The 15,900-nt window shown below is 35.9% G+C and overlaps 1 protein-coding gene across 1 annotated transcript; it reads left to right on the top strand.

The window, feature by feature from the left end:
* The first annotated feature begins 7 nt into the window (after positions 1–7).
* On the top strand, positions 8–15,280 carry LOC144956114 (AP-2 complex subunit sigma). The gene is made up of 4 exons (XM_078886472.1): positions 8–130; positions 10,685–10,834; positions 11,434–11,607; positions 13,175–15,280. The coding sequence occupies exons 1-4, from the start codon at positions 128–130 to the stop codon at positions 13,274–13,276; spliced, it is 429 nt and encodes a 142-aa protein (XP_078742598.1). The 5' UTR covers positions 8–127; the 3' UTR covers positions 13,277–15,280.
* Positions 15,281–15,900: the final 620 nt, after the last annotated feature.

Consider the following 15,900-nt stretch of genomic DNA (forward strand, 5'->3'; position numbering starts at 1 on the left):
AAACTTTATTCAGAATCCCCGGAAGTCAGGAAGTGGGAGGGTGAGAGAGAAGTGAGAAGTGAAGAAAGTGAATCAAGAAAAATATAATATCTATTTGGGCGTTGCTTATTTCATTTTATTTTACAAAATGGTAAGTCGTGGTCGAAGGAAATCAGACTCAAATATAATTAAACTTAATATTGAGCATAGTATGAATGTCTTGTAACAAAACGAATCAAAATAATGGTTCAGTTTTGCTCTGCTCTGCTAACAGAAACTGAGACTGAGACTGCTAGAGACTAGAGAGGTGGGCCTTTGGCTTTGGCCTACCAACCTCCGCTGAACGTCCAACTCGCCTTGAGCATGCATTCACGTAAAATATAAAGATTTTTTTTAAAAACCTACCTCTGTTTCAAAAACTTAGCATCTTTCAACTTTCTAAGAAACATTTTGATTTTTCAGAACTTTAGTTATAGAGAGCTGCGCCGGTGTTACCAATACTTAGCTTCTATACCAGGACAAATCATTCGTTTGGACAGAAAAATAAATAAAAAAACTTACCGCTAACCGTCAAAAGCAGTTTAGATTTGAAGATGCATTTGTTTTCTATCAAAAAACATTCGGTACTACACAATCCTTGATGAATTTCAAAAGTTGTGTTTGAAATTATATCCTAAATATTTTCATGGTAGGCAGTTTAGTATTAGTAAGCAGCAGCAGTGGCAAATTTTGACCCAACTCGTCCATAGGAAAGTTGTGACCGAAAATTGCCGTTCGCGTTTTTGGGGGTTCAATTAAAGATGCATAACGTCGTTGTAAAGAGGAATATCGCAGATATTTTGATATCATTATTTTCGTCTTTCAATTTCCTTTTAAATGGTGCCAATTAAGGAAAAATCCATTAATAATTCCAGAAGTTATATGAAGTTAAAATTTGGCAATTTTCAAATGCATTTATTTTTTTATTTACCGCGTGTGTTTTTAAAATTTAAACGCTTGTTTTTAGAATAACATCTAAACTTTATTCATGCCCAATTTCAGGGCTCTATATCGATGCGCAGACACCTTTTAACTCTGCGCCGAAATGCCTTGTTTACATTATCTTCTCATCATGGCTGCCGGACGATATCGATATTCATATCGATATTTTAAATTTAGTTATGTATTATGTTAAATTTAGTCCATAATATTTTCAGTACTATTATTTGCTATGTTTTTATTTTGAATACATACTTTCCAACTTTATTTATAGGCATTTTATAGTTTTTGTTTTAAAAGTTCGTATATTTCTTCTCTTTGTGAAATCCGATATTAATAATATCGATATTTTAAAAATACCAATTGCTTTAATTTAATTTTATTTTACTTTGCCATCAAGTCATCATGTTTCTTTCCCATATGTTTAGATATGTTTATCATTTGTATCCATATTCTAAAGGCCTTAGCCTTAATAATTATTATGGTAAGAAGTTCTATTAGTTTTGACACCCCCATACATTGAGAGAGAAGGGGGGAGGGGGTGGGGGATAAAATTATATTAATTGTCAGTTCAAATGATGTAATAGCAATAAACCCAAAGTGGTTCAGCAGAATTTTTTAAAGTATTAAAAGCCAGAACTTTCCTTCTAATTAGGTATAATAGGGAATCTGTTTCAATTTATTTGAACTTTTTCAATCTACCATTTTATTTATATGCAATTAAATTGCCATAGGTAAATATAAACTCATTATGTCATTACACAACATGTTTATATCTTTTCATTTAAATACTCTCAAACCCTTTTTTATTCTCTATGTATTAATTAGAAGAGGGGATTATTTGCAATTGTTTCAGTGAGATATTGGTGATAAATCCAAAAGTGATAGAGCAAATTGTTTCTTACGCCTAGCCGAGTTTTTGATTATGTAACATTTGCGTCATATTATGTAATAATGTGTTAATTTGAAATGTTTATCTTCCTCTTTATTAATGTAAATGCATTGTCCTCGATAAGACGAACATTTTGGTATACAATATATGATAAGAACTCCATATTGACTGTTTTAAACCATTTTTTATTAACATCACGCGATTTCGGTCACAACTTTGCAATGGTAATTTTGGGGTAAAAATTGGTCTGAAATTTCAGACTTTGAACTGCAGTAACTACATTTCTAATCAAGATACAAACAAAATTCAAACTGTTTTGTAATCTGTGTTGCCAGCTCTTTTATATGACATTGGTTTCAAGTGTGTGAGGTACATTTAGAATTTCTATTAAACTCCCTATTCATGGTTCATTCCTCGCGATATCGTGTCGGTTTCCGTCTGTTACTACTACGTCTGGTGCCGGTGCAGTGCAAGCAAAACAAAGGTTTTTAAAAAAGTTTATTGAGAAAAAGATGCGGAAAAAAGTGTCCCTAGATAGGTATGCAATTTGGTGCATTAGTGCAGTAAAAATTGGTGCGCAAAATTAGTTCGTAGCGGATGCGAGACTCTGTGTGTGTGTGTGTGTGTGTGTGCGCGTGTGTATGTGTGAGTGTGTGTGTGTGTCTCTTTCTTTTTTTTGGGGGGAGTGCCTACGTACACGGTAACGGGGCATCTAGCCTCAGGATCTACGTACACGTAAACTGGTTTACCGTTGCAACACAAGCAATAGATGGTCCTCGCTGTCGTGACCGCGCGCGCGCTCGTGTGTGTGTGTGTGTGTGTTATTTTTTTAAAAATCAAAACAATTTTAACCATTAATGGCGAGATTCCATCTTACACTCCCCAAACTCCAGATCTTAGTCTTAATGTTATCATTAAAAGACAAGCTTTGCGATTTATAGTTTAATTGAAGCCCGAGTCGAAATATACTCTTACTACTGCTCTCTTGGTGGAAACGATTTATTCTGCATAAGCTTCTTCTTCTTCTTCTTCTTCGTTCCTCTGATGGACATCTATGGCTGCAGTCCGATATCTGCTATGAAGTCTGTGGTCCGCTTTAGGTCCTCAGCCTCACCATAGAGCTTTGTGTTGAGTGTTGTAGGGGTGACCCAGTAGTTCGAACGTTGCACGTTGTATAATGGGCAATCCATAAGCACATGTAAAGTGGTTTCATGGTCGGTTCCACATGGGCAATAAGGGGTTGTTCCAATACCTAGCTTTGTAAACATATGTCCTCTTAGTCTATTGTGTCCTGTTCGGAGGCGGAATAGAGTGACTTGGCTACTTCGCTGAATGGCATGGATTGGATCCTGCTTGTTGTGTTCTAGGTGTGTGTCATTCCTTTCTTTGTCTATTTTTAGCTTTATTATTTTCTTTTGCTGATGGTAAGTGATTGACGACTTCGGTTGTTCCTTCTGGGCTCCTTCTTTGGCCAGTTGATCGGCAATTTCATTTCCATATATACCTTCATGACTTGGAATCCACTGCAGCACAATTTTTCCTGTTTTATCAGATAAGCCCTCAAGGGCCTCCACAGTGTGTGCGGCTTCAGAGTCCTGGTAATTTTCAATAGACCGGAGAGCATCATCAGAGTCTGTCAAGTAAACCACATTTTTCCCGATATTCTGTGATCTCTGGATAGTTCTTTTGTTGCATTGAGGATGGCTTTTTCTTCAGTTTTAGTACTTGTGCACATTGAACCCACTGATAGAGATATTTTTGTTTCTGTTTTATCTGTCCAGTGTATGAGTGCACCAGCACCTCCATTCATGAGGGGGCCGGAAACTGAGCCATCTGTATAAACTCTTATCCAGTTGGTCATTGGGTATTTTTTATCGATCATCTTTAGGGTTTGAGCATTGTCATTATTGCTTCGAATGTTTTTCTTGTTGATGGTTATAGATTTTTGTTTCTTTTTCCACGGTGGTGGTTTGAGATTTGGGACATTGATTTGGGCAATATCTTCCTTTGGTGTCACTTTATATTCGCTCTCTAGTTTTTGTCCCAAGGCGATGAAGTTTTCCCTTTTGAGTCGATTCTCTTTCTTTTCCATTGTACTTGGATGCAGTGGTTGGGATTCCATGAATTTTATCTTTGAGAATTGTGTCACTATTTTTAAATTTCGTTGTTCTTTGAGAGGTTTTATTCCTGTGTGGGTTTCCATCTTGTGAATTGGTGTTGTTTTCATTGCTCCAGTGATCACGCGTAGGCATTGGTTTTGGACTTTTTCAACCTTTTGAAATTGAGCCTGTGAGCACGTTCCCCATGCCGATATGGCATAGTCTATTGCAGGTCTTACATATCCAAGATATGTCTTCTTCAGGACGTTTGAGTTTGCTCCCCATTGCGTTCCAGCAAGTTTTCGGAGAAGCTGCATTCTCTTGTACCCTTTCTGTTGACTTTCATCTATTTGATGTTTCCAAGTGAGTCGAGGGTCAAATTTCACTCCTAGATAATTAGGCATAAGGTCTTCTCTCAGAATCTTTCCATCTAAAGTTAATCGCATAGATTGCTTTTTGGTTGATAAGCTGAATGTTGTGTATGTGGTTTTATCAGCATTTACTCTCATACCCCAGTCTTTTGTCCATTTGCTCAAAGCATCAAGAGTCATCTGTATCCTGGCCTTTGCAGTACCAATATTTCTTTCAGTGCATATCAGTGCAAGGTCATCTGCATACATGGCTGCTTTTACTCCTCTGCATTTGGTTTCGCAGATGTCATTGATAAAAACGACAAAGAGGGTTGGTGAGAGAACCCCGCCTTGTGGTACTCCATTTGTCATGTTCGTTAGCTTGCTTTTAGAGTTTTGAGATTGGACTCTTGCTTTTCGATTTGTGAGGTAATCTTTAATCCATGCAAACATGTTGTGTGAAACGTTGGCTTTCTTAAGTTTGAGAAGTAGTCCTTTTGTCCAGACTTTGTCAAATGCCTTTTCCATATCCACCCAAACTGTGACTGTGTGTTTTTTTTCTTGGTAACCATTTTCGATCAGCTGCGAGATGTATGTTATCTGGTCCTCTGTGCAGCGAAATTGTCTGAAACCAGCCTGTTCATCTGATATCAACTTATTGCTTTCTAAATACCATTGGAGACGGCGATTAACAATTCTCTCCATCAGTTTACCCAAGCAGCTTGTCAAACTTATTGGTCGGTAGCTTTCGGGTTTATTTTTTGGCTTGCCATCCTTCTTAATTGGTATCATGGTTGCCTGTTTCCATTTGAGTGGAAGTTTACCCTGTTTCCAACTTGCATTGAACAGTTGTTTCATTTTCCTCTTTGTGAGGGTTCCTAGGTGTTTCAACATGTCATTAGTAACATCATCTGGACCTGGTGATTTGTTCGTTTTTAGAGATTTCAAGGCAATTTCTACTTCTTCTTTTTTAATCGAACTGAACATGACATCATCTGTGGATTCTTTGGGTGTATCCTTGTGTTTTCTCAATTCTTTATGGACTTCTCGTTTTCGTTCTTTTCTAATCTGTATACTCCCAACACTTGAGTACTGCTTCATAAAACAGTTTGCTGCTTGTTTTTTGTTGAGAATCCTCCCCTGATCATCTTCTACTGATGGTGCAGCATATCTGTTTTCTTGTCCACTTAGAGCTTTGGTTAGGTTCCATAACTTTCTTCCGTCTCTGTCGTAGTCAAGTTGTCTGGTTTTTTCATGCCATGCTTCCTGTTTTGCTTTTATTGTTTCTTTCCTGAGAGTTTTTTCAGCCTCTTTGTAAATTTCCATATTCTCATCATTTGGCTCTCTCTCTGCTTTTTTTCTGTGTTCAGTGACTTGGCTGTTGAGACTTCCTAATTTTTCAGTCCATCCTGGACAGTAGTCCTTTCTTGATCCTCTGGGGATTGATTCTTTTGCAGCTTTCATGATTGATTTTGTGAAAGCTTTGGCTGATTTTTCTACATTCCTTGTTTTACAGTTTATCTCTTTTGTATAACTATCAGTCAACTTTGAAAACAGAGTCCAGTCTGCTTTTTTATAATTCCATCTCGGAGGTGGTGCCTTTCTGTCTTTTGCATATTCTTCAGTTATTTCAACCAGAATGGGACGATGATCACTTCCTGCTAGTTGTTCCTTTATCTGTTTACTGACTTTTCCGGTGAGATCTTCAGATATGAGAGTTAGGTCTGGGTTGATGTTGTCTCTGCATAAGCAATCTGGAGAAAAAAATCAGTGTCACTGTAAAAGGTTAAAATTTCACGAAGTACGCACCATGAACACCGCTGTAACAATCCTTTGATCTACGTCATCAGGCAACCCATTGTTTCTTTCATCTTTTCCCATTCCCCCTTACTATCCCCCCCCCCCCATTCCCCCGCCCATCTCTCTCTCTCTCTCTCTCTCTCTCTCTCTCCTCTCTCTCTCTTCTCTCTCCTCTCTCTCTCTCTCTCTCTCTCTCTCTCCTCTCTCTCTCTCTCTCTCTCTTGTCATAGTGTTATCCCTTCCCCTTCCCATCTCATTGTAAAATGAAAACGTTCTGCTGTTTGCAGATATATGTATGATTGTTTTGTTTTTTCTCTCTCACTAGGCATTTGAAAAAAAACAAAAACCTGAAAAAAAAAAAACAAACAACTTAACCTTTTAAAGGCGAATATCAATCTTACTTGGACCAAAAATAAAATCTTACCGTTTTCATCAAAAGACAAAAAACAAAATACAATTTAAAAACATGAGCTTTTATATAGGGCAATATCCACCCAACGTGCTCAAAGCGCTTTTTATCAATATTCTTACTGCTCTTATGGTGGAAACGTTTTTGTTTTTCTGCGTTAAAAAATAATATAAATGAAGACTATTATTTGAAAACAAAAAAATCAGTGTCACTGGCAAAGGGTTAATTGCAGTACTCCTGCATCCTGTGAGACTCCTACGGAACTTGCTAATCATAAAAAGGGAAATAGCAGCAACCAACAATACTAAGGTGAAAAAAAAAAGAAGAAAAAAAAAGGTGGGGGGTGGGGGGGGGGGGGAAGAGCAAACCCAGTAGCAATGTAACCTTTTAGCGGCGAAATTCGATCTTTGACCTAACACCAAATCTTCTATCATCAAAAGACAAGTAACGGCAAAACGATTATAGACAATTGAAGTCCGAGTTGCGATAGTCTGACTGCTCTCTTGGTGGAAACGATAATAAAGATAAAAGCAAACTATTATCTAAAAGCAAAAAATTAGCTTCGCTGTTAAGGGGTTAAGAACACCTGCAACTGCCAGTATCCTTGAGATGCTCTACGTCACCTCTACGGCACCAAGGTCACCAAGCGACACTTTCGTCGGCATGCACCCCCCCCCTCCACTCTTTCAAGGTGGTGGTGGCGGCGGATAAAAAAGGCCTTTTTCTCTTTCATTCAATCAACTGGTCTGCTGGTGGACCCTAGGCCTCTCTACAAGTACAAGAAATAATACTCACTTTTTTTCTGCTCCAACGAAAATATCTACCCCCCACCGGTCTAATTATTTGTAGCAGACGTCAAATTTCTCAAAACGGTCACGTGACACTGTAAAAACAACACAGGAAGTCCATGAAAGCTTATTTACGGCATTTCCTTTGAACCGTGTAAACAACAAAATTTCGTTTTCATTCGACTCAACGGGTCAGATTGGCCGGTATTTTTTTAACGAACTAAAGTTCTGAAAAATCAAAATGTTTCTTAGAAAGTTGAAAGATGCTAGTTTTTGAAACAGAGGTAGGTTTTTTAAAAAAATCTTTATATTTTACGTGAATGCATGCTCAAGGCGAGTTGGACGTGCAGCGGAGGTTGGTAGGCCAAAGGCCCACCTCTCTAGTTCGTTAAAAAAATACCGGCCAATCTGACCCGTTGAGTCGAATGAAAACGAAATTTTGTTGTTTACACGGTTCAAAGGAAATGCCGTAAATAAGCTTTCATGGACTTCCTGTGTTGTTTTTACAGTGTCACGTGACCGTTTTGAGAAATTTGACGTCTGCTACAAATAATTAGACCGGTGGGGGGTAGATATTTTCGTTGGAGCAGAAAAAAAGTGAGTATTATTTCTTGTCTTGTACTTGTAGTTGTAGAGAGGCCTAGGGTCCAACAGCAGTCAAGTTGATTGAATGAAAGAAAAAAGGCCTTTTTTATCAGCCGCCACCACCACCTTGAGAGAGTGGAGTGGGGGGGGGGGGTGCATGTAGACGAAAAGGAGACGTGTCGCTTGGTGACGTAGAGCATAAGGATGCTGGCAGGTGTTCTTAACCCCTTAACAGCGAAGCTAATTTTTTGCTTGAAGATAATAGTTTGCTTTTATCTTTATTATTGTTAACGGAGAATACAGCGTTTCCACCAAGAGAGCAGTCAGACTCGGACTTCAGTTGTCTAAAATCGTTTTGCCCCCCCCCCCTCCTTTTTTTCTTCTTTTTTTTTCAACTTAGTATTGTTGATTGCTATTTCCTTTTTTATGATTAGCAAGTGCCGTAGGAGTCTCACAGGATGCAGGAGTACTCCAATTAACCCTTTGCCAGTGACACTGATTTTTTTAGTTTTCAAATAATAGTCTTCATTTATATTATTTTTTAACGCAGAAAAAAAAAAAGTTTCCACCATAAGAGCAGTAAGAATATTGATAAAAAGTGCTGAGCACGTTGGGTGGATATTGCCCTATATAAAAGCTCACGTTTTTAAATTGTAATTTGTTTTTTGTCTTTTGATGAAAATGGTAAGATTTTATTTTTGGTCCAAGTAAGATTGATATTCGCCTTTAAAAGGTTAAGTTGTTTTGTTTTTTCAGGTTTTTTTGTTTTGTTTTTCAAATGCGGATACGCTGCTTCTTCCTTTTTTTTCCCTCAACTGGCAAGCTATCGCTGTACTTACCCGCATGGCTTGCACACACAAAAGGATACATCTCTAGGTCACAAAACCTTACATCCAGGTCACAAAATCAGACAACTAGGTCACACATCAAGACATCTGTTTCGTTTGTTCCAAGATAGCAAAACAAACCAGACGTCTTGGAGTTCGAAAGACCTTTCCATAAAATATTTGGTATTTGCAAGACCCCCAGAAACCAATTCCCGATACAGCTCTTGTGCACGGTTACTTATGACCTTGATTTCTTTCTTACCCACCCCCCAAAATCCCACTTATTGTGTGTTATAGGCAGAACATAATAAATAGCTGGGCTGCCACATGCGTGACTAATTGGCCAAAGAGAGAATCTATACTTTGGCATTAGACACCCATTACCTGACGTCTTGGTTTTTAATCCTAGCCTAGTGAGAGAGAAAAAACAAAAACAATCATACATGTATCTGCAAACAGCAGAACGTTTTCATTTTACATTGAGATGGGAAGGGGAAGGGATAACACTATGACAAGAGAGAGAGAGAGAGAGAGAGATGGGCGGGGGGATAGTAAGGGGTGAAAAGATGAAAGAAACAATGGGTTGTCTGATGACGTAGATCAAAGGATTGTTATAGCGGTGTTCACGGTGCGTTCTTCGTGAAATTTTAACCTTTTACAGTGACACTGATTTTTTTCTCCAGATGCAGAATAAATCGTTTCCACCAAGAGAACAGTAGTAATAGTATATTTCGACTCAGGCTTCAATTAAACTATAAATCGCAAAGCTTGTCTTTGATAACATTAAGACTAAGATCTGGAGTTTGGGGAGTGTAAGATGGAATCTCGCCATTAATGGTTAAAATTGTTTTGATTTTTAAAAAAATAATACACACACACGCATGCACACACACACACACACACACACGAGCGCGTGCGGTCACGACAGCTTGTGTTGCAATGGTAAACCAGTTTACGTGTACGTAGATCCTGAGGCTAGATGCCCCGTTACCGTGTACGTAGGCACTCCCAAAAAAAAAAGAAAGAGACACACACACACGCTCACACACACACACAGAGTCTCGCATCCGCTACGAACTAATTTTGCGCACCAATTTTTACTGCACTAATGCACCAAATTGCATACCTATCTAGGGACACTTTTTTCCGTATCTTTTTCTCAATAAACTTTTTAAAAAACCTTTGTTTGTTTTGCGCGGCACCATTGGACAGACTTAAAAAAACACATGATTTAGCGAGGAATGAATCATGAAAATATTTAGGATATAATTTCAAACACAACTTTTGAAATTCATCAAGGATTGTCTAGTACCGAATGTTTTTTGATAGAAAACAAATGCATCTTCAAATCTAAACTGCTTTTGACGGTAAGCGGTGAGTTTTTTACTTATTTTTCTGTCCAAACGAATGATTTGTCCTGGTATAGAAGCTAAGTATTGGTAACACCGGCTCACCTCTCTACACCCTCTACTCTTACTCTTACTCTTACACTTACTCCTACTCACTACTCTAGCCCTATAACAACTGAGTAGGAGCAAGAGGCACTGGCTATTGTAACATTGTCTCTTTAATCACTTCATATAATATAAGCAGATTTCAAATGACAGTATAAAATCTGGTTTGTAATGAGGTATCATCATTCCATTTTCTGTTTGAATTTTGTCTCTATGAATGAACGACTAAATGATGATGTCTCCTCATGTATATATGAAGTTGAAGCATAGAAAGTTGTCCAGTTTTTGATCCCTAGTCTCATATTTTCTGGAAAAAGTACTTTGTGGTCATATTATCATTGAATCAAATAATGAGAGATTTATGAAAGATTGGAATTAAAAAAAATAGTTTTAGTATTTAGTGAACTGTAAATTGAAATATTCACGCATGATCTATTACAACAAGGCTTTGTCACAGATATACAGACAGTACTTGACGAATACAGAATGAAGATGTATATTTTAAAATTGATATTTCTTTCAGATACGATTCATCCTCATCCAGAATAGGGCTGGCAAAACCAGATTGGCCAAATGGTACATGCATTTTGATGATGATGAGAAACAGAAATTGATTGAAGAGGTGCATGCTGTTGTTACAGTTAGAGATACAAAACACACCAACTTTGTGGAGGTAAAGTGTTAAAACTTTATTTCATTTAAGTTCAAAGTGATAGTCAAAATACAAATACACATTGTTTTGGGGCTTGAATGGAAAATTTATATATAATTTTTGTTTTATTTATTTGTTTTATGAATTGATCGATTTATTCTATGGACAGAAATCAGATGAAGATACACTCACTAATGTACACATACACACACGCACGCACACACGCACACACATACATCTTTGCTATAATGGATGCAAACACATTTCAAACTTTTTGTATTTTGACTTTCCATTGTATTAATTTGTTATTTATTCACCATTGGTGTTTATATTCTCGCTTTTAAGATAATAATAATTTGACTATGATTTTCAAGTTTTAACTTTTTTTCTCCTTGATATAAGAGTGAAAAGTTCTCAAAATTTAATCATTTTTCTCTCCATAATGATGTAATATTTACCTTGTTTGTTTTTTATAAAAACTTCAATCTTGAAAGATTAATAAATTTTATCTGATCGGAGTTTAGCTTGATTTATATTGATACTACTATAAATCAAGTTGTACCTAAATCAGAGAAAGTAAAGTATTTAAAATCATATTTATTTATTTTTTTTTTTTTCAGTTTCGTAACTTCAAAATTGTGTACCGTCGTTATGCTGGTTTGTATTTCTGCATTTGTGTTGACGTGAATGACAACAATCTGGTATATTTGGAGGCCATCCATAATTTTGTAGAAGTGCTCAATGAATTCTTCCATAATGTCTGCGAGTTGGATTTAGTCTTCAATTTTTACAAGGTTTGTTTTATCTTGTCATTGCCATCTAATTGTTTGATTTCACCTCATATCTCTCCTTAACATTATAAAGATTATTTAGAATTGGACATGATCAGTCAATGACATAGGTACGTATATACCGGCCAACCATTCTTTTTAGTTTTTGGCACACTCATTCCAATTTTCAATGTTCCTTTCTGCCATTGTCTCTAACTCTTATTGTCAAAAATACTGATGATTATAAGCAGGGATGCCACCCACAGATTATAAAAAAAGACATGGTGGGCAGGGATGTCACTGTTGCTGTGTACTCTATCCCCCTATATATTTTTTTCTAGGTGTTTTATGCCTTTGACTTGGAATGAATACTTGTTTTTGTCCTGGCCCTGGCCAGAGTCTTGGCTGAGGGGAAAACAGTCAAATGTATACTGTTACTGTTAGTTTTAGGAGATAATATTTTGTTACCCATAGCATTTGTTTTCAATATATTTTGTAAACATTTATGTGTATTCCTCTTGGTGGGAGTCTGTGCTGGTGTCTGGATGAAACTTTTGGGTGATCTCAAATTCCATTGATAGTGTGATATTGGAATCTACCTATGTTCCCTATTTGAACCATTCCCCTTTGTCTTACTTTTTCCTTGGTTGCTTTAAATTGTAAATCTAGAATTTTTTTTACTTTTCCACTTTTATCCTTTTTAGTCTTTCTGAAATGACTGTAAAATTTTACGAGCTCTGTAAAACGCTTAAAACCAAACAAAGCCAATTATAAAAGGCCAGAAGGTCAGGGTGATGTGTGACAGTTTTTTGTACTACAAGTAATTGACCGGCATAGCAACTGTTATGCTACTCTTACTATGCTTAAATGGAAACTTAAATTTGTCTCAAAGGACACATCTTTATAAGACAGTACCATATATAAACAATATGTCAACCAACACCACAGCAACGAGCATCTTTCACAATGAATATAAAAACCGAATAATATTTTAATAAAATATCAAATTATATGAGTATTAGTTTTGGTGCTAATGGTGATAATAATGATGATGTCGGTTGTAGTTCTGATGGTAGTGATGATTATAATGTTGGCGCGATGGTTGTAGTGGTGGTGGAAGAGATGATTATGTAGAGGTGGTTGTAATATCTAAATGAATTTTTACCCGCAATACTAGAATTACTAATTTAAATCCAGGCTAAGGATGTTTGCCTGTCCATCTCTTTCTTTCGCACTGTAACTAATTTTCTCTAATTCAGGATGCCAGTTAGTTGCAGAATTCCCATTGTGATTTTGATTGCATCAGAAAGTTTGTAAAATAGATAGAGAAAAGAAAATGGAGGTTCATGGTCAAGTGTTGACTTCAAGCAAGTTTACTTCTTGCAAACTGCACTGTATGAGGAATAATACATAGTCTCATAAATTATGTTTGTTTGTATTAACGACCCCTATTCCCTAGGATATGGAAATATTTTTAGAGGCCAGTATTGGATGTACGTTAATGTAATCTGAATGTGAAAAATATGAAGTGGAATGAATATGCTTAACGCGAATGATTTTTTGTTGTTACATTTTTTTGTTTTTATTTCAGGTTTACAGTGTTGTTGATGAAATGTTTTTAGCAGGCGAGATTCGAGAGACAAGTCAAACCAAAGTGTTAAAACAGCTGCTCATGTTGTCTTCACTAGAATAGAATTTTTAGAAATAACAAATTATTTTTTGTGCAATATATTATTGGTATTCTGTGGAATTCATTAAAATGAAATTTTGGAAGTTTTTTGCACAAATCATAATTTTCACATGTGATGTGCCTGAATACATTGTGCTTGTTAGGGCAACATTATTTTTAACAAAAAATGTTTATTTCAACACTACTTATATAGACTTTCTCTCCAAATATTTAGTTTCTTATACCGTCCCCCATCCCTTTGAAAATAATGATATAGATGAATTACCTGTTGTGAGAGATGTGATTATTAGAGCATTCTGATCCTATCTGATCTGGCACTCGGTCACTGCCTGTATATATTGATAGGTCTAATGATATTTATGTAAAGAAAAATAATGCATTTTTTTTTTATAGCAATAGAATTAATTTCTTTTATTTTGTAAGGGAGGGACTGTATGATTGTGATATATTTTTTCCTTTAAAACACATGTATGAGGATTTTGTTCGGATTTGTACAAACTGAATCACCTTTTATTTCTTATTGCTTTAAATCAGTTAAATATGCTGATTATTTGTTTTTATTTATTTATTAATATGTTGGAATCAGAACCCATCCGATTCTGAAACTATCTTTGCAATGCATTTTGCACTATTTTGTTTCAAAGGTGAGAGTAAAGTGATTGAAAATGACATGAATGCTTATCTATTAAAAGACATTGTCAACTACAGTTTTGAAAAATGAGCAGTGGACCTCAGATACAGGTAGATTAAAAAGGGATCACTGATTATTGAATGCAAAGTGTCATTATGAATGTTAATTACTAGAAGCAAAGAAACGATTTTATGATGAAAGAAACGGATTATCTTTATTTTCCTCACTGAGTTTGGGGTCCACTTTTTGTCTTTTGTTTAATGTTTAAATAGCACCATGGAAAAAAATAGATTAATCATGGATTATATGTTGAAATTTTCTTGGCATTGTTGTATTTTAATATTGAGAGCAAAAGATTGTGTGGCTTGTTAAATGTATTAATATTAATGCAGAGTATATGGCTGGTTTTAACGTCATGTGGGACATCCCACATAAACTATAGAAAGGTTATCTAAAAGATACTTGGATGCCATTTTAAGAGCATTCATTTCTTCAAGACTAAGATGGCTAACATTTAATTTAACACTGACGCTGGACAATAGAGGAAATTTGGTTTAGACATTTTTTTTTTAAAAAAGGAAATAAAATCAACTTGTGAGTTTGAAAGATTATGGGATAGCCCCCTTAACCTTGATACTGCTTCCGTTAATTATGAATCTTTTATTTTACTCTGACCACAATATAATTATGAAGTTGTTTATTGTACCATTAACGTAAAGTCAGTTGTTCATAGTAATTATGTATTTCATTTGGCATTAAAAGAATTGATTACCTAACTAAACCTATTGATACTTTATGATTTATCATTATTTAAATGTCTTAGAACGCGAATGTTAGTGATTTTATCTTAAACTAGTAACAAGTATCTTTCTCTCTCAGTCCCTTGTATGCTGTCTGTGTTTGTCGCAAATTTGTTGATGTGCCATTTTCCACTTCTTTTAGGAACAAAAATTATATGTGTTACGATTTTTCGAATGTCTATTTTATGATTTCTTGAATCTTGTCCGAGTGTAGAGGTCCATGTTTGAGTTTGAGTCATCAGTGTAATTTGATATTTAAAATATTTGATGGAAATTGACATTCCAACTATGAGTGTTATCTATTCATTATGGTGTGTGTGTGCAGTTCCACTATTTCAGTGTTTGGATTTGTTTTAGATGATTAAAAGTTTACACTATCCAACCCTTGTCATGCATATCATCAAGCCTTTAGAATGAGTAGTATAACATACATATGTTTTGCCATTAAAAGCCCTTTTTTATTTTTGTTTAAACAATCATTTTCAATGTATATAATGTCATACTTACACATCAATAATATGTAGTCGATTGCAATGTATCAATTTCATGGAATAAAGATATGTATTAGAGATAAAATATATCACTGATTCTTATATTTAAAAAAAAAAAATTAATGTTGATGTCTAGGTCTATACTCTGGTTGCTGGGTAGGGTTTTTTTTTGTCCTCTCGCAGTGGGCAGGGAGGTCACTTGCTGTGTCTTCTATGCCTCTTTCTCTCTTTTTCAACTTGCTTCTCGTCTTTGTCTTGGTTTTTGCTGACCTTGCCTGGAAGGAGAACAGTCAAATGTAAAGTTATAGTTTTGGGAGATTATATATTTTTTTTCTTGTTAATCATCCCTCTGTTATGCTTTGAATACCAAATAATAGTTTGTGAACATTTGAGTGTGTTCCTTTTAGTGTGATTCTGTGCTTATGTCTGGTTGAGGCTTGGGTGATCTCAAAGTACACTGATTGTTTGCTCTTGGAATTGTCTTGCTTTTTCGCGTTTGCTTTCTATCTAGAATTTTTTTTAATTTTTTTTTTTTCCATCACGTACAAGTATTCCTCCTGGGTGGGGATCCTCACCTCCCATAGCAGGCAGGGAGGTACATACTATGTCTTCTATCCCCCTATGTCTGTTTTCCAACATGCTTTCTGTCTTTGTCTTGGAGTGAGATTACTTGGTTTTGTCCTGGCCCTGGCCGGATACCTTGGC

Source organism: Berghia stephanieae, chromosome 1 (genome assembly GCF_034508935.2).
Source record: "Berghia stephanieae isolate SIO BIC M18660-M18661 chromosome 1, UCSD_Bste_1.3, whole genome shotgun sequence".
Taxonomy (NCBI): Eukaryota; Metazoa; Mollusca; class Gastropoda; order Nudibranchia; family Aeolidiidae; genus Berghia; species Berghia stephanieae.

Bases quoted from the DNA above. Each gene is read 5' to 3' on its own strand.
- LOC144956114 (XM_078886472.1), top strand. The intron at 10,835-11,433 runs GTAAAGTGTTAA...TTTTTTTTTCAG, and splicing joins AACACACCAACTTTGTGGAG to TTTCGTAACTTCAAAATTGT. The intron at 11,608-13,174 runs GTTTGTTTTATC...TTTTTATTTCAG, and splicing joins TAGTCTTCAATTTTTACAAG to GTTTACAGTGTTGTTGATGA.